The 19293-nt window shown below is 44.6% G+C and overlaps 1 protein-coding gene and 1 pseudogene across 1 annotated transcript in view; one reads left to right on the forward strand and one right to left on the reverse strand.

Moving 5' to 3' along the window:
- The first annotated feature begins 2920 nt into the window (after nt 1-2920).
- DAG1 (dystroglycan 1) overlaps nt 2921-19293 on the forward strand; it is a 32102-nt gene continuing 15729 nt past the window's right edge. The window contains 2 exon segments of the mRNA XM_006909098.3: nt 2921-3019; nt 18996-19293. The exon segment at nt 18996-19293 is cut by the window's right edge and continues 25 nt beyond it. Of these exon segments, the coding sequence (XP_006909160.1) occupies nt 19110-19293 (184 nt within the window). The 5' untranslated portion in view covers nt 2921-3019; nt 18996-19109.
- Nucleotides 14206-14322, reverse strand: LOC112477556 (annotated as a pseudogene).

Genomic DNA, 19293 nt, shown 5'->3' on the forward strand with positions numbered 1-19293 from the left:
AGGGTCGCTGTTATCCAGGGTCTCTGTCTTAAAGGATTGCAGCATCCAGAACATGATACTCCTCGTTATGGCCGTTGAGTGCAGGGTAAACCATAGTCATTGAAAGAGACAGTCTCTATGGAGTGCTTAGTCTGTGCAGGCATTGGGCTGAATGGCTGAAATATCACCTTCCTGATAGCGGACCTGTGGGGTCAGTGACAGCATGGTTGCCAATTCACTGATGAGAAAACAAGTGTAAGCACCACCTGGAGGCCAACTTCAGATGCCTAGGCTCATGCCCCAGTCGGAGTGGAGCCAGGGACTGCCACAGCCGCTCCCACCCGAGAAGGGCTGGGGCCAGGAAGACGGGAGGGAGAACTCCAGTGTTGCTCCTGGGTGTTCCATGAGGTGCGAGTGCTGACTCTGAGTGGCACTGATGTATTTTGTGATGGGGCCAGGACATCTGGGAGAAACGTTGTAGAGGATCAGGGACTGTGGGTCTGAGGCTCCGGTGAGAATTTCAGTACAGGTATCCTTGCCCTGGTGGGACTGATCAGGTATGTTGGATCGAAGGTAAGTCCCTGCATTTTCGAGCCCTTTTCCTCAGCTGCACGCCAGTTGTCACTTCCTTCGGTACCTGCTGTCCTTGTAGACTGGGCCCCGAAGCACGCTGTCCACCTCCCGTTTTGCTTCAGAGCTGCTGTGTCTTTTAGAGCAGGGTTTACAGTTGGTTGGAATCTGCGCCCTCACTCAATGACATGAGAATCTCTGGGGCGGGACTCAGGCATCAGCTTCCTAAGTCCCTTGCCTAGATAAACTAATGGACAGCCAGAGTCTAGAGCCACTGCTCCAGAGCTTAGCGGACCTTGTATCCGTAGTCGAAGTAAGAAACCTAGCCTGACTCACAGAGGCAGAACTGGGCAGAAGGTGCCCATAAACCTACCCATTAAACAGACCAAAGCTCCTTCAAGGAAGGTGTTCATGTGGAAGCAAGCCTTAAGTGGTTTGGGTGGCCAGTGCATCAGAAAGGGGTGCCTTCTGCTTCCCCCTTCCTGGGAATTCTCATGCCTGGCACTGAAAATGTCTAGCTCGTTTTGAAGTGATAAAGCAAAGGCAAGGAATGAACTTGGGTATGTATAGTGCCACATTTGAGGGAAAACATCGATATGTGTCAACTCACCAAGTATTTGCTGAGCATCTTTCCATTGATTGGGTGGATGGAGTGGGAGTCAGCTTTGCAGGTTAAGTGGAGACGATCGTGCTGTCGAACACCTGCAGCTCTGTGTTCAGGACCGCATGCTGTGGAGTGAGCTCAATGGCCTGCTTGGCTAGAAGGAAGAGCACTCCTGGACTAGACTGGCGAAGAAGGTAGGGCAGCCTCAGGGGAGCGGGGATGGGAACCTAGTTCTGAAGAGAAGCAGACTGAGGGTTCAGTAGACATCTCTGCGCTGGGCAGTGATGCAGCATCCCAGCTTGTGGAAAAGTGGAGCCCACAGCAGAGTGACCAGAGGCCAGTGTACACTCTCTCTGGTCTTTGACCTATTTGAACTTGACTGGAAGGCTAGGTCTTAGCCCCACATCTTTGGGTGGTGACAGTGGGCCCATCTCCCAGGGAAGGCCAAGGGAAAGCAGGTGTCTGCATGGACCCTCCTGCGCCCTCCCCTCCCAGTGCTCTGGGGTGGAAGACTGGGGAGTGAAGGTCGCACTCTGGGGCCTTGGCTTTCCCTGACTGCTGCTGACCTACAGTCTTCCACCCTGGCCAGGCCCTGCTGTCTAGCCCCCGTTGATCCAGCCTGAGCCCAGGACCCAGGCAAATTTGACCCTGTTTGAGCCCTCAGGGGACACCCAATCTAGTAGGGAAAGTTTTTATTGAGAAACAAGATAAGCTTGTGTTTCTTGAGACCTTAATCCTCTAAATAATGGCCAACATTTTCATTTTTATGGTGTTCTCCATTTGTGGAGAGATTGAAACACACATAGAATCTCGTTGGAATTAAAGAGTAGATGGGGGAAGGTAGGATGGTGTCTGATACTGAGTAGGTGGTCAAAATTTGTTGAATAAAAATCATTAAGGAAATATATAATTCCTATTGTGTGTCTCTTTGTTAGAGCAAGGAGCTTATGGAAATAGAAAAGCAATTATTGCAGAAGCAAACAGTAGGTATTTTCGTAATATTTATCCAGTGTCTTTTCTCCAAAGACTGAGACAAACACCATGTATCATTATTTAATTTGCCGTTTGCCTGTTATCTCCGTTCATGCTGCTGATCATTGTAGCTGGTGTTATTTCATTCCATCTTTGCCTAGAAAACAAGGTTTCTGAGAACATACTTGCTTTGTGGTAAAATAATTTTCTTTTTAAATCCTGTTTGCAAAAAAAAAAAAAATTGTTATTGCTCTGTTGTACCTGCTGTCCTGCTGTCGCTCTGCTCCCTGGTTTGCTGAGATCTCTGATAGTCACCGACCTCTCGCCTGTCCCATACCCAGAGGACAGCCACAGCTGAGATTCTGTTGGGCAGGCCCATTGCTTTCCTGTCGAAGGGTAGATGGAGTTAGAACATGTTCACTCTCCTTCAGAATGTTTTAGAAATGATTTCTATAAAGCCTCCTGTGTCTAGGCCCATGACAAGTGCGGTGTACTCGCCATTGACGGGTCTTGGTGCCCAGGTGCTGCAACATCACCCAGCAGAACATGAGGCTCAGGGAAGTACCCAGTACCAGACAGGTGCACACTGGTCCTATGTGAGGCGCTTGCCGAGTCTCAAATGCCCCTGGAGGCCTTGTTACTTCCTTGGCCCCATGACCAGTGTTAAATTTAATACTTAGTGGTTAGTCTATAAAAGCAAAAGATAACTCAGATCCCTGGATGCATTGCAAGTATTTTGAAAAACATCTGTAAACTTTCAACTGGCTGACTTTGAATTAACTGCAGTTGTTTACTTTGCAGAGCTGACCCTCCCAGAAGCCGCTGCTCAAGTTCACAGCCACACTAAACCTTGTGGTGTGAGAGGTGGAGACTCTGGTGTCAAGAGTGTGTCAGGTGACTTCCTGCTCCTTAGCCCTAATGCAAGGGAGAGTTGAAGTGATTTTTTGAGGTGCCTGTGAATTATGAGTTTATAAAGATAGCTTGATTAAAAAAAAGCCTCCAGCTCTCTAGATAAATGTTAGTGATAACTAGTGAATTTGCTATATTTTTAGTTCTTGTCCCAAAGAAGTCTGGATTTTCTCTAATCATTTGCCGAATATAGCTGGTAATGGTCTATGGCTGGCAGAGGACCGGAGGGCTCTCCCTCCCTTGGGATGAGAAGCATCTCCCAGGCGCCTGTGGCTCGCTGTTTGCTCCCTCGCCAGTTATGAGATAGGTTGATGGTAGGACACCTGCTTGGGTTGTAACAGTCAGCCAGATCCCAGAAGGGATTCTACAGAGGGATCTACAAAGGGTGAGTGAAGACTACTGTTTCTGTGACTGTTTTCTCAACCAGGTAAGAAATATTTCAAGCCCAGCCTGTCTCACCGTATGAGGATGGACAAGTTGGTGAGGGTGCGGGGGCATTCTCCCCGGTCCCTGTGGGTTGCCACCCTGACTGTCTTGTCTCTGCATCTCCCACTCTCCTATACAGAATCTTCTCGAGTGACAGCCAGGTGGAGGGACAGATACAGGGACAGAGGCCAAATCCTGTTCTATCAGTCAAGCTCTACAGGGCAGCTTAGTCTGGGAAGATAGAATCACAGCTCTGTGTAGTGTACTCATGCTGTCTTTTGTCTGTGACCTCTCTGCCTTCCTGTCGTTTTACTGGCCAGGGAAGTTCTGAGAGGTCAGGCGGTGGCTATCCCCAAGGCTCTGAGAGGACGCTTGTGGGGAGGACTGTGTTGCCATAAAATTCCTCACAGTGTCACCTTTATCTCTGCGTGAGGTAAATGCAAAGCGGAGCTTCCTGACCCGTGATTAGGTCTGTTCGCAGGCCCACAGAACTTTTAAGATTCATTGGGCAATTTTCTACAAAGAGAAGACATAAAATAAATTTTCCATGTACAAAAGAGGTCCTTTAAATAGTTAGCTCCCAGCAAGAATGATTTACATAGAGACTGGGAAGGGCAGGGCACCTATGTGCTCGAGTTAGAAGCCAGCTGAAGATTGATGGGAAATGAAGATAAAGCAACTGAAGAATTAAGCTGTGGGCTGGTGGGATCTCTGTCCACATGGGCTGTGGGAGCCCATTCGTGCCTGAAAGTGTCTCAGCTTGGAAATTCAGATCCCAGCTCTGTTTGGAAAAAAACCAATATCTTCTATGCATCGGGATTCTGGCTGCCACTGAAAAATACTTCCCTTTTCCCCATTCTTGGGAATATGTAAATTATAGCCACACCCTTTTGGTAAGACAAGGATGTCTTGCGTTTGTCCTTCCTTGATTCCTTTTTGCTTTTAATTTTTAATCCTTGGATTCTAAAATGCAAGAATTAATTTCCAAATAATTACTTCTGAGTGGAGACCCATCTGTTCCTTTGTGCCAAGGGAATGATCAAAGCCTGTAGAAAGAGGAAGTAGAGGCAGAGGGAGGTGAGGACAAAGATGTCTTCAGTCGTGTTAACCTGGTCTAACTCCACCATGGCAGAGGCGGGCGGCTAGGGATCTCCTGGAGTGTCGAGGAGGGAAGACACTCGGTGGTAATGGGTTTTCTCTGTCTTCCTTGGGGTAGAGATGCCTGAACTGGACACAGTTCTCTAACTTTGTGCTATGGTCCTTGAGCAGCCCAGCATCCTCTGCTGGGGAAGGCCAGCCATGTGGGAGCTGATGGGATCTGGCCTGCGAGCTTTACCTTCACCAGTTCACTGGGAACTGGCGCGCTCAGGTGCCACTCTAGGCAAGCATGAGGTCAGGCGTGGCTTTGTAGAACAGCATTCCCAGAAGTCTGCAAGGCCATCTTCTGGCTGCTTCCCTCCAGCCTTTGGAAGCACACCCCTAAAACCTACCAGGGAGGTTTGCGATTATTTAGATTTTGTAGCTGTGGCAAGGCCAAGGTAGGTAGAAGTGCCAATTAGAGCCATATGTGGGAGGGAAGGAATTCTGCTAGGGAGAAAGTCTGAGCAAAGGAAGTGGATACTAGTTGTGTCTTGTCCTTTAAACGAGGTTTGTTGATCTGTAAATTTCTGGCATGATTGAAATGTTCTTGATGGTTGAGCCTTGAGAATATGGCCAAAAGCAGGTCACAGCTTTAAACACTGAAAATTGAAGTATTTGCCTAGAAAAGCATTCAGTACAGTGGTACCTTACAGTGAAGGTGCAGGAACTCACAGTCACCAGCAGCCGGGGCACCCCTGTTTGGCTTCTGAGGCCCACATTGTTAGGCTGCTGGATGTGCTGGGGAGAGGGACCTGAGTAGCGAGCCGGGAGTGGCTGGGGCCACCCTGACATTTCATCTCACTCCCCAGTTTTGGAGTCTGATTAGCCAAGTAGGTCAGGAAGGCCAGCAGTCAGCACACTTTTTCTAAATTTAATTCATCGAAGTCAGATTAGCATATTAGTTTTGAGCTACAGCACTTATTTTTAATCTTTTGTAGTAGAATGTAAAATATATCAGAAAGCTTAGCTTTTAACTTCAAAGTGTGAAATCAGGTGATTACTGCTTTTGTGTTTAGTTAATCATTTCTGGGATTTAGAGGAAACCTTTTCTTTCCTTGTACTCCGATGGCCGCTGGGGGAGACAGTAGCAGAGCAGTGCTGCCCAGACCCCTGCAGTGACCTCTTCTCCCTCCCGCCCCGCCCCCAGGCAGCCCTTCTCATCCCCGCCTTGGCAGGGACAGACATTGACCGGCCTCCCTCACAGTGTAGTTCCCCTCTGCCTTTCTGCTGAGATGAGGAGGTGGCTGCATGGCTGGGGGAGTTTGGGGAGTCAGAATGCAACTTTCAGTTCGCTGTAAGCACCTACTTGGAAAATGTCTGTTTGTAATATATAAGTACTTAGTTTATGACCTCTTGTGTTTTATTTCATAATATATATAAGTCTTAATTGAATGTTTTTATGTGAAATTTGGGAAGATGACATGCATCACAAAAAAAGCTTCACACCTAACACAGGGTAGGGAGTCTGTAAATATGCATTGAAGTGTTAATTATTGTTGGGCTGTCTTGAGATAATTGTAATTTACTTTAATTGGGTTATTAGATGCCACATGGGTAAGCGGATGTGGTAATTCATTCCCACTTGGATTCTGCTGAGTCTGACCGCCTACCTCTCGCTCTTGCTCCCCCGCCTCCACTCCCCTCCCGGTCCAGCTGCTGCAGCCAGATGGACAGACCTGGGCCTTGACTTTAGGCTCAGTGTACACTTTTCTGTCCTCAGTGCCCTGCCTGGGCATCGAAGATGAAAAGACTAGACCTAAACCTTATGTCTTCCTGAAGTCTAATTGGTGTGACTCTGAGTAATGTTTTCTAAAAACATATTTATTTATAATTGTGGGAAAATGACATAAAATTTACCATCTTAACTACAAAAAAAGTTTTAAATTATGGAAAAAGCACATAACATAAAATTTACCATCTTAACCATTTTTCAGTGTGCAGTTTAGTCGTGAGTAATGTTTAACAGCAGCATATGGAGTTCACTGGAGTGTAGAAGGAACTGATTTTCAGTGAGTTTTATCACATAAGATGTTAAAAATCTACCCAGGTTAAAAACCACGGTCCAGTGGAGTTTAGCCCTGGGTTTTGAACCTTGTTTTTCTTCCCTTTCACCAGGGTGGGTTATACCTGAATGAGTTTGTACCCAGGTATTAAACCTTTGCTTCCTTCCTGCCTTTGTTGAAAAAACCCAACCACCATCAGCAGAAACCACTGCCCTTCCTGGACCTCTGCTTTTAGTATCTGTGATAAGTGAGAATTTGCAAGAGTTTTTCAAATGACGAAAGTGTTCAAAGTAGCTTTTCTGTTTGATAGACTGTTTAGCTCTTGCTTCTCAGAGGTGGTAATTTTTTTCTCCCACGTGTTTTTACTTTTAAATCTCTTGCTGCGTATGTGACCCTTGACTCCCTCGGTGGGCTGCTCAGCTCGCTGCTGGTGTCCTGACGGGGCTGCCCCCACTGCTTTGGTGATGGTCCCGCAGTGCACAGGCCAGGCAGCAGCTTGCCTCACGTTGGGGAAACCTCACCTGCCTCCTGAGCTGTCAGTGATTTGAGGGTGACACCTTGAATCTTCCCCAGTGACCTGGCTTAACACTTTCCTCTTCCTATTCCAAGACGTGAAAAAGGCCTGTTTTTAACTCAAAGAGGAATCGGCCTGTCTTTTTGGTATTTGGAGCCCAAATAAACAGTGACTTCACACTATTGTTTCCCATTGTGTTGAGCACATCCTGTTGGCCGTCAGATGGAGCAGTTTTAAATTGGGTAACCCTCCAGAATGTCACTGTTAGACTGACAGTTAACACTTCTGAGTGTCTGGAGAAAAGCTTTGTCCTAGATGGACCCGAAAGTGGTTGTTTCAGTTTAGTTTTTTGCTTTTGACTTTTGAAAACCATTTAAAACAGGAACATGGAATTTTATTATTTTTAGTTTGGTTTTTAAAAGAAAATCTCATTTTCCTTAAATGTTTTAATTACCGTGGCAAATGGTAGCAATGTGACAGTTTAAGCATTATTTTTAGATAACATAGCTGTTGGAGAGTGGGGTTTCCTGGGAGCGGTGGGGTGGGCTGCCTCTACCTCATTTGTATGGTTAATAACGGGTTGAATCTCACAACTTTTCCTTCATTCCTGGAAAGTAAACACTAGTAGGGGGCTGTTCTTTCAGAGTTTTTAGTTAAGATATCTTAACGTTTCAGTCTCTGTTTTTACGCACATGAGGAAATATTACGTTTACTATGAGTTGAGTCAGTGCTACGCGTGCATTTGTTCCTCGCATTTACTGACTGAGCCTCCTGTGTGTGTGTGGGTGCACCTATTAGCTCTGAGGAGGCAGCCTGGACGCAGCAGAGCTGCTTCGCTCCTAGGGCTAGGATTCCAGAGGAATCTTCTAGTTCCAGGGACCCAATGCTCTCTGGACAGAGGACAGAGTAGGGTCACAAGGCCTGCGCCTCATGGGCATAGACTCTACTCATGCAGGGCACGTGTTTCAGTCGCATATAGCTAGGGATTAGTGTTGGTGACAGGGTGTCTGTCTTGCTGAACTCTGTCTTGATTCCCTAGTTATGTCCTTGCTAACTGATGTAGTAAACTTTAAATAAACCTGCCTCCAGGGCAGATTTTATGTATTTTGGTTCACAAAGGATACCACCTGTTAGGCGCTGCTGAAAATGGTGACTTTTTACTTCTGCCTGTCCCTGGAGAGACCCCGCGTCAGTGTAGCAGAGAGGAAGCATGGGCATGGCTGCTGGCACATGCAGGGGCCTGCTGGCTCCTCCCCCAGCCAGCTCCCCTGTCCTTTCATTGTTCAAAGGTATGCCAGGAGCCTGGTGGAGTCTCCTGCTCAGATTCTTCCTCTAGCCCCAGCCAGCTTTCTGTGGAAGTGCCACCCGTATGGTGCTGTTAGGTGCTGAGCGTACACCTGGTCGGGGCGGTGGGGGGTATCTAGGGTACCGTGGGCACTCTTCCCTGGTGCTGGTGGCTCTTGGGGGAGGAACACAAACTTTTACTTAGAGAAGAGGGACAGGGCAGCCTGAGTGACACTCCAGGACAGCAGCGTCCTGGCTTTGCATGTTCTCACACTTGGATTGTTTCTCTCCCCCGGGGGTGGAATGTCTGGGACTAAGGGATGGAACTGCTGCCTGGCAGCTCTGTCCATTGCTCACGTTGTATGCCGTGGCTGCTGAGCATGTGTTCAGAGAGCCAGGGGCTTCTCCGAGGCTCTGGGAACGTCTCTCTTTACAGAGTTGGGTTTCACTGCGGTCTGGGACAGTGAGCTCAGACTGGGTGGTGGGCACTACACTGAGTGGTGGGTACTGGCACAGTTAAGTGACTTAGCCATTCCCACTATTCACCTCTTAGGAGAATAGCCTCGGCAGCTCCTGTCAGTTGGCCAGTGCTGAGTTCAGCTGAGATATATTCTCGGGCTGCACATCCTGGTGTTCCAGAGGCTGATGTCAGTGTGCGTGTGCAGTGTTTACCGGCTGTGTCAGGAAGACTGGGTGACTCTGGCCTTAGTCTTCCTCTGGTTCCTGAGCACCTTCTCCTCTCACCATGTTCTGTGTGACTGTGGTTGAGAATTACCTCTCTTTGGGCCTTGGTCCCTGCAAAATGAGGCGGAGGATCTCTTCAGTGCCTCCATCTCTGAATGACCAAGTATGTGAGTATGTCCCTTCTGGAGGGACGTCCCAATATGGATGTGCGGGTGCAGCCTGCCAAGTTCCTAGCACGGGGAGGCATGACCCTTGCTTATAGGAAGCCAGCATCAGAAAGGCTGCTTTTTGCCAAGATCTTTTCTCCCCAGAGCATGGAAAGCAGTTGGAGTTCTGCCTGGGACATCACCCGCTTGCTAAATGCAGAGCTCTTAGTCATGAAGCAGATAGCCTGTGTCGTCACGTGTCCGCAGATAGCAGACAGCTTATGTTCTGGTAGGACAGGGTGTGTCTCATACTGTTGCTGTTTTCAGATGAGCTGAGAATTTTTAAATGGAGAATCAGATCAGAAAAGTAAAAGACCAACTGGATCTAATAAGTAGAAAAATAAGTAAACTGAAGAGTAAAGACACAGGAAGAAGTTAAAAAAAGTCCTTTATCCTCCGCAGTCATTCATTAGGTGTGCGTTTGGCACTGTGTGTGTGCTTGGCATATGTCACTAATTGCAACAGGTGTGTCCCTGCCTTTGCACAATTTACCACCCTTCCAACAAGTCTTGTGGGGTGTTGGTTCAGCTGAGCCATTTACTAAATGAGAATTAAAATGTGTAAGAAAGGACAAGGCCATTAAAGGAAGCACTCTGAAAACTCCGAAGTTATACTTAAGATAGCATAAAATAAAAGACCTAGAAAAAAATTTTAATTAAATGATGAAATAAACCATAAAAGGGGTAAAAGGCAGAGACTGGAAGCTATATAAAGACAGAGAAGAGTTCAAATAAAAACCTTAAACTTGGGCCCCTTGATAGGGATCTGAGGAGGAAACCTCTGCCCAGAGTACAGTGAACACTGGGTGTTGAGGAGTTGGGGTGTTCCCTTCCTTGCCTTTCCTGGGAGAGGACCCTGCAGAGGTCACTGGGAACTGATGCCCATAGAACCTTTGTCATTTGGTGTCCCCATGGAGAAGTATGGCACTTAAAATTGCTGGCAAGTCAATGGTGAGCAAAAGTGACCCAGCCATCCACCGATGGCAGGGAGGAAAGGTTCCCATTGAGGAATGGGTCTGAAGTCCCATGAGAGCTGCCTGGTCACATGTGACCTTACCGTGGAACAAGGTAGTGGAAACAGAAAGCAGGACAGTGTTATACCTGTTACCGCATTGGCGAGAGGGTGGGATCATGCCACAAGATAGAACATCCTCATTCACTTCCCGAGGCAGGTGAATTTCAAATCCTGTCTCATACGTTTGTAGAGCCGCTGCATGTGTTTTTCTGATCCCTCAGGGAGTTAACACTGTCCTAGGAACTGGGGTGCATACAGACCGTTCTCATGGGGCATCATGTAGACCTGAGTGACATGAGCACAAAGAGATAGAGGTGGACAGAGATGAGGGTGATGAGTGCGGTAGGCTCCGGGCAGAGCAGGAGCCCCACGGGCTAGGATCTGGATTTTAGATGCCATTCAGAAAATGCCAGACACACGCATGAGGACAGGGCTTTCCAGTCCGGAGAGGGTGGTGAACAAGATGCAGAGAGGTGAAATAGAAAGATGGGGCTGGCCGTTTCCGGATTTTTATTCTTTTGAGATCACAGGACTCAGCCAAGCTCTTTACCTTCATGTGTTTCAAGTACTCGTCGGAGAACATAGACTAACGTTATGCAGAACCCGAGGATCTGCCACCCAGCTTTGTCATACCTTAATGTTCTGTATTTTCGTCATATCCTATTTTAGGATTAAAGCGGTTATAAATTTGGAGACCCTTGTGATCCCCTTGTTTTTCCTTTGCCCTGTCGTCCAGCTTCAGGTGAGGGTCAGTGACCATGATCCTGGGTTTGGTGTTTATGGTTGCACGAATGATTTTATTTATATACATAGGAATATATAAACATTTTACATAAATGATATTAATATATTTGTGCAATGGGCTCGTTATGCTAAACATTTTTTGAGAGTTACTGATTTTGGTTCTTGTAATTTTAGTTCATTTTAACTGCCTGCAGAGTTCCATGACGTGAGGACTGTACCCTCTTGGTGCTGTCTCTGGTTGACAGACAGCTTTCTGATGTTACAGTGAACAAACATACTTGCCCTGTCTTTCCATGTAAGTGTGTGCCTAGGAATGGAAGGGCCCAGCTGGGCTGTTGAATCCTCTCCAGGAGGTTGGACCAGCCCACACCCCCGCCAGTAGCCACGAACTTCCTTCCCCTCAGTGATGTCACATTTGAACATGTCTGCCCATTCTGACTGGTATGAAAAGGTTTTCCATGTTGCCTTAATTTTCTTTTCCCTGACTACTAGGGAGGTTGAGCAGATACCTTGTTGTATGTTTACTACTAGTCAGAGGGGTGTGTGTGTGTGTGTGTGTGTGTGTGTGTGTGTGTGTGTGAATTACCTGTTATCTCTTTTGTCTTCAGCCCATTTTTATTGTTTTGGAGCACTCGATGCATTTTGATAGGGATTCTTTAGCCGTCATATGCATTGAAAAAGCTTTCTCCCAGGCTGTGGTTGGCCCTTTTTACTTTCTGTATGGTGTCCTTTATTGCACAGAAATTGAAAATTCTGATTCCAATGTCTTTTATTTTTTTTTGCTTCAAGATTTAGGAAAAAACGTTTGAGATAATTGTGGATTCACATGCAGTTGTGAAAAATAATATGGAGATATCCTGTGTATCATTTAACCGGTCTCCCCGCCGTGGCAACATCTTACAAACCTATAATACGATCTTGATACAGTCAAAATACAGAACATTTTCATCACCAGGAGGATCCCTCAGTTGCCCTTTGTAGCTACACTTTCCTTATGCCCTAATCTCTGGCAACCAGTAACCTGTTCTCTATTTCTATAATTTTGTAACTTCAAGAATGTTATAAAAATTAAGTCACATAGTATGCAACCTTTTGGGATTAGCATTTTTCACGCAGCATAATTCCGTTGAGATTTATCCAAGTTGTTGAGAGTGTCAGTAGTTGATTCTTTTTTATTGCTCATTAGCATTCCATGGTGTGGATGTACCACAGTTTGTCCAGCCCTTCTTCCATTGAAGGACATCTGGGTTGCACCATTTGTTGAAGAAGCTATTTTTCCTCCATCAAATTGCTTTTGTACCTTTGTCAAAAATCAGTTTGGCATTCTTGTGTCGGCCTTTTTCTGGATTCTTTGTTTTGTTGCATTGTGTTTACCCTCCACCAGCACAGTCTTTGATTACTGTAGCGAACTAAATCTTGTTATTAGGTAGAATGAGTCCTCTTTATTCTTTTTCAAAATTGTTTTTGGCTATTGTGTCAAGAAGCCATAGCTGATATATTAAGAATATGCCGATTATGACCTGTCGAATGAGGGGCGCAAGCCGCCCACCTGGGGTCAGCAGGCAGCTCCCTCAGCATGTGAGCTTCCATTTTGGGCAAGTGAAAAACCACGGGGTCATTTTGATTGAAGGTGCAGCTCCAGTATACTCACACAGAGGAAGTGGAGTGATGAAATTTATTATTTACAGATCCCAGAAATGGGGTTGGGATATGGTAGGGGCCGGAGGAAGGACAGTCCTTTCTCCTAGGTTATCAGCGAGCAGGATATAGAGAGCAGGGTAGCAAGCACCTGCCACTCTAAGGTGGCTGGAGGGGAGGTCACTACGTGGGCTCAACTCTACAAGGTTATTTTAAAAGGCGCCTGGGGAAAAGCAAAGTGGGAACTTGCTGTGGGAGTCCGAGCTCCGGTCCTTATCTAAACGTCCAGATTCTTGGTGTGAGAAGGTTATCATACTGTAAAATGCCTAAGCAGCAACTCAAAATAGTTGTTTTTCCCATAACAGCTATTCTAGTTCCTTTGCCTTACCATATAAATTTTAGAATAATCTTGTCTATATCTACACAAATCTTGCTGGGACTTTAATAGGAATTGTATTAAACCTTGAATTAGTTTTCTGGGGCTGTTGTAAAAAATTACCACAAACTTAGTGGCCTCGAATAATGTACACATTATTCTGTCACAGTTCTGGAGAACTAAAGTCCAAAATCAAGGTGTTGGCAAGGGCCATGCTTCCTCTGTGAGCTCTAGGGAAGAATCCATCCGTTGTCTCTTCCAGCTTCTGGTGGCCGCTGGCATTCCTCGCCTTGTGGCCACATTACTGCAAGCTCTGCCTCAGGCCTCACATCCCTTTCTCCATCTCTGTGTGTATCACCTCCCTCTGCCTCTTTCTTGTAATGACAATTGTGATGGGATTTAAGGCCAGATAATCTGTCCACAAGATTCTTAATTTAATCACATCTGCAAAGATACTTTCCTTGTAAAGTAACATTTACAGATTTCAGAGATTAGGACTTGATATCTTTGGGTCACCATTATTTAGCCTATTACAAACCTGCATGTCAACTTGGGGAGAGTTGACATCTTTACCATGTTGAATGTTACGATCCATTAAACACATGAATCTCTGTTTAGGTCTTTGATATCTTTCACCAGCTTTGTATAGTTGTCAGCATTCAAATCCTGTACAGTCCATGTTTTGATAGATTTATACCTAGGTATTTCATTATTTGAGCGATTTAAATGGTGTTTTAAATTTAGTGTCCACATTTCTAAATTTAGTGTCCACATGTTCATACAGAAATACAGTTGATCTTTGTTCGTTTATTTTGTATCCTTTGACCATGCTAAACTCACTAGTTTTAGAAATTTGGTTTTTAGAATCCTTGGGATTTTCTGCATAATTATTTCATCTGCAAGTAGGGACAGTTTTTTTTCCTCCTTTCCAATCTATATGCTTTTTGTTTCCTTTTCTTGCCTTGTGTAATGACTTCTAGCACTGTGTCAGATAGGAGTGATGAGAGTAGACATCCTTGCCTTGTTTCTGATCTTGAGGAGAGAACATTCAGCGTGTCACTATTAAGTGTTATGTTAACCTGCATGTTTTTTGTAGATGCTCTCTTCTTTCTTTCTTTTCTTTCTTTTTTTTTTTTTTTTAATGCCTACCACCTGGTCTTCCTAGGTGGTCTCTCATCCAAGTACTAACCAGACCCGACCCTGCTTAGCTTCTGAGATCAGACGAGATTGGGCATGTTCAGGGTGGCATGGCCGTAGACTTGTTGAGAAAGTTCCACTTGTTTCCCCTTTTTCTGAGAGTTTATTATGAATGGGTGTTGAATTTTGTCAGGTACTTTCTCTGCATCATTGTTAATGATCGTGTGATTTTATTATTAGTCTGTTCATATAGTGGTTTACATTGATTGATTTCCAAATATTGAACTGGTCTCGCATCCCTGGAATAAGTACCACTTAGTGGTGGTGTATAATTCTTTTTATATGTTGTTAAATTCCATTTGATAATGTTTTGTTTGATAAAGATTTTTGTGTCTATGTTTATGAGAGAGAGTGATCTGTATTTCCTTTCTTTTTTGGGGAGAGGGGTATTATCTTTGTGTTATCAGGGCAGCTTCATAAAATGAATAGGGATGTGTTCCTCCTACTTTCTGGAAAAGATTGTTTATAATTTGTGTTAATTTTTCTTTAAATGTTTGGTAGAATTTACTAATGAAGCTATTGAGGATTTATTTGTGTGGGCATTTTAAAATTATAAATTCAATTTTCATAATAGTTTTCTTAGTTGAAATTATGTGTATCATACTGAGTGAATTGTGTTTGTAGTTTTCAAGGAATTGGTCTGTTTCATTTGATTTGTTAAATTTATCTGTGAGTTATCTGAAGTGTTTCCTTGTTATCGTTTTGAAGTCTGCAGGATCTTTAGTGATATCCCTGTTTCATTCCTGATATTGGTAATTTGTGTCTTCTCTCTCTTTTTTTGTCAATCTTAACGAGATTTGTTAACTTTATTAATCTTTTCAAAGAAACTTTTCTCTATTATTTTTGTTTTCAACTTCATCGATTTCTGCTCTATTATGCTTGTCCTTCTGCTTGTTTTCAGTTTATTTATTTTGAGATTCTTGAGGTATGAGCATAGATTATTGGTTTGAGACATTTTCTTTTCCTTTTTTTGTAGTGGATTCAGTGCTATAAATTCACCTTTAAGCACAGCTTTAGCTGTGTTCCATGAATTTTAATACAACTCCACAAATGTATTTTTATCTTCATTTAGTTCTCTGTAATTTTTTATTTCCCTTGAGACTTCCTCTCTTACCAAAGGATTGTTTAGAAGTATGTTGTGTAGTTTTCAAGTATTTGGAGAGTTTCCTGTTATCCTTTGATTACCGATTTCTAATTTGATTCTACTATGGTTGGAGAACACATTCAGTATTATTTCAGTTCCTTTAAATTTGTTGAGGTTTGTTTCATGGTATTTTTGAGTTCTTTTGTATCCTTGTTGATTTTCTTCCTAGTTCTGTCAGTTGTGGAGGGAGAGGAGTTGCCAACTAGAATTGTGGATTTAAATTTTTTTTTTTTAGTTCTGTTAGTTTTTGCTTTCCCTATTTTGCAGCTCTGTTGTTTGGTGTATATACATTTAGGATTGCTAGTCTTCTTGGTGGGTTGAACCTGTTGTCATTGTATAAGGTCCTTTTCTGTCTCTGATACTTTGCTTTGCTTTGAAGTCCACTTTATCTGATATTTCTAGAGCCAGGCTTGCTTTCCTTCAGTCAGTATTTGCATGGTCTCTCTTGTCCATCCTTCTGCTTCATACCTATTTTTGTCATCTCGGTGTTGTCATCTGTTGATTGCCTTTTTTTTCATGCAGTTTGAGATCTTCCTGGTTCTTCGTATCATGAGCGATTTTTTAATTGAAACCTGGACAGTTTTGTATCTTGTTCTAAAACTCCGAGTTCTCTTTTCACTGGCTTTTTCTGACACTCCTCTGGCAGTGGAGGGGAGGTGCTGCCTGATCACTGGGAAGTGGAGGTGGAAGTCCATGTTCTCTACTCAGCCTTCGTTGCCACCCGAAGGTGGGTGAAGAAGGCCTTGTCACTGCTGGGCAGAGTGGGAGTTCTAGTTCGCTAGGCCTCTCTACCACTGAACGTTAAGAGTTCTGACCCTCCATCCCAGTGGGGACGGGGAGAGTTTCCTCGCAACTGCTTGGGTGGGTGTGGAAATCCAGGTTCCCCACGTGGTTTCCGTTGACACTGAGGGGCTGGATATTGTTCCTCCCCAGCTCCCCACTTGACCTGCTCTGACACCGCCTCAGTGGGAATATTAGGTGCCTTGCTACAGCCTCATGAGTGTGGAAGTCTAGGCTCCCCACTTAGCCTTTGCTGGTGTGGGTGGGCGTGGGGCCACAGTTTTTTCTTTGGTGTTTGGCTAGAATAGAGCTGTTATTGTCTAAATGTTTTCTGTCTTGCTAGGCTACCCTCTTCCTGCTCGTTTGGCTAAAGAGAGCAGACTTTTGTTGGGAACTTTTTTCTCCCATCCGTTGGCATTTCTGGGTTGCCAGCTTCTTCAGCTCCAGTTCTGGGAAAACCCAAGGAACTCACCACTGTCTTTCCTTGAGACCTGGGGTCCCTAGCTGATCTTCCGCCTTCTCTTGACTTTTTAGAGCCTAATGTTTAATTTATAAATAATCTAGGATTTTTTATTCTATTGGTGGGAAACCAGGGAAAAATACATCTACTCCATCTTCCTGGAAGTGGAGCCGACTTTTCTTTTTTCTCTCATGTTTTGTGTTTTCTGATATTTTTTAAAATGAAATCCTTCCTTATCCTGACATTCTGCTATATTCTAAAAAATTTCTTAATTCGGCTTTTACATTTGCGTATCTCATCCACCTGGGTTTTATCTTGCTTGTGATGGAAAAGTGAGTGAGGAACCTAATGGTATTTGCTTTCCTGCATAGATGGCCACTTGTTACGGTGCCTTTAAACAGCTTGTTTGCAAGCTGGTTTTGGACTCTCCCTCTGGTTCCACAGTCCGCTGTCTACTCTGCTCCATGTGACATTGTCTTAAATACAGTAGCTTTATGATAAGTCTATATTTGGTAAGATAGGTCTCCCAACCTCCAAAATCGTTTTACTTCTTTGGGGTTTGGCTCTGTCTCATGAGTTTTAGTTCAAAAACAAAATAAGAACAGGAAGAGCAAAATCAGTAGCAAAAAACACCCTGTTGGAATTGGCTTGGATTTGCGCTCACTTTAGAGCACACCACCCACTTGAGTGGCCTTGTTTTCTTTAGCAATTTTATTTACTTTGCATTACCTAGGTCAAAAAATATATCACGTGGCTCCTTGACAGCTTGCTGAGGGTAGGGCTTAATCTTTTTCCAGAATGGGAAATCATTCGCGATGGCTGTGGTCACCTGCAGCCACCCAGAAAGTCCCACAATGCGTCTGTCTTAGAGCAGGTGTCATAAGCTGCCTGAAGTCCGTGTGGGGGAGAGGGGACAATATGCAGGGTCTAGTCACTCTTTGGGTGTGGGGGGCCAAGAGAGGCCAAATACATGTTGTTCAGTGGCACTGTTTGCAAATATATGTTGAGTAAATGAGTCCTGTGATTAGTGTTTGGGGTGTGAGGAGTGGGCATTTGCTGCATGTCTCTATGCAGATACTTGGTTTTTGGTCTTTTCAAATGTATTTTTTTAAGGTTTATTAATTGTTACATTTTCCATATTGCTTTATATATATGCACACATTTTTTCCCTTGAACCATTTCAAAGTGAATTGCAGAGATTTTTTTTTAAATTTTTATTTTTATATTTTCCCCTCTTTAATTTCCCTCCCCACCCACTGTCACCCCTGACCTATGGATGTAGCTGTTTTTCCTTAAGAACTGGATCTCTGAAGGCGGGGCGTCTCCTCCCACATGCTTACAGCGTGCACCCGGGGCCTGGTGCACGAGGGATATGGTCTGTGGCTCCACATGGGGCACGAACCTAGGACCTTCTGCATGTAAAGCAGATGTGCTAACCACTACACTATGGAGCCGCCCATGAATTGCAGAGATTTTTGATGTTCTATTCCTAAGAACTTCAGAATCGAGGACAGTCTCTTATAGAGCCACACCACCATCATCTCACCTAAGAAAATTAACAATAAGTCATATCTCCAGCCTTCATGCAAAATTTCCCAGTTACTGCTTTAGGAGCTAGATTTGTGTGTATTTGTGTTTTTTGAAGGGTGGGGGAGGGGGAAGGGGGTACTGAAGTAAATCTGGCTTCCATACTCAGGTGTACACACTGCATTTGGTTACTGTCTCTAAATCTAGAACAGTCCCCTGGTGTTCGGGGGTGTCAACATTTGGACAAACCAAGCCAGTTATCTTGTAGAAGGTCCCACATTCTAGGTTTGTCTGATTGTGTCTTCATGGCTTCTGTAGGTCCTATAAAATGGAAGTTAGGTCTAGAGTGGCACTGCCCAACAGAATCATAATGTGAGCCACATGTGTCATTACATATTTTCTGGTAGTCACAAAACATAAATAAAGACAAGCAGGTAGAATTAATTTTAATATATTTAATTTGATATATATTATTTACCATTAAGTTTTTTACTTACTATATTTCATTTAACAATATGTTTATGTCCAAAATATTATTTTAATATTAAATGAATATTTAGAAAGTATTAATATGATATTTTACTTTCCTTTTTTATATGAAATTTTCAAAATCTAGTGTGTGTTTTACACTTACTGGCCAGCCACATTTCCAGTGCTCAGTAGGCACATGCAGCTGGAGGCTCTGTACCAGACCTCCCAGGGTGAGACTTGATCCAACTCATGGTAGATGTTTTTGGCAGGAGCATTTATGGGGTAACTGCCTGTGCGTGATTTTGAAATCATGGGAGTTGCTAAAGTCTGAGATGACTCTTCTTCTCTTCCAGGCTCTGCGTGCCTGGGATGGAGCAGGTGTGCAGAGGGTGAGGACCCAGCCCTGGGACCACGTCGCTTGCTTCCTTCCTTCGTGAGACTGTCGGCTTGAGCAGACTCAGCCCTGGATGAGCATGTCCGTGGGCCTCTCGCTGCTGCTCCCCCTCTGGGGGAGGACCTTTCTCCTCCTGCTCTCCGTGGCTGTGACTCAGTCCCACTGGCCCAGGGAACCTTCGGAGGCCGTCAGGGACTGGGAGAACCAGCTCGAGGCGTCCATGCACTCGGTGCTCTCAGACCTCCATGAGGCTGTTC

Source organism: Pteropus alecto, unplaced genomic scaffold (assembly GCF_000325575.1).
Source record: "Pteropus alecto unplaced genomic scaffold, ASM32557v1 scaffold53, whole genome shotgun sequence".
Classification (NCBI taxonomy): domain Eukaryota; kingdom Metazoa; phylum Chordata; class Mammalia; order Chiroptera; family Pteropodidae; genus Pteropus; species Pteropus alecto.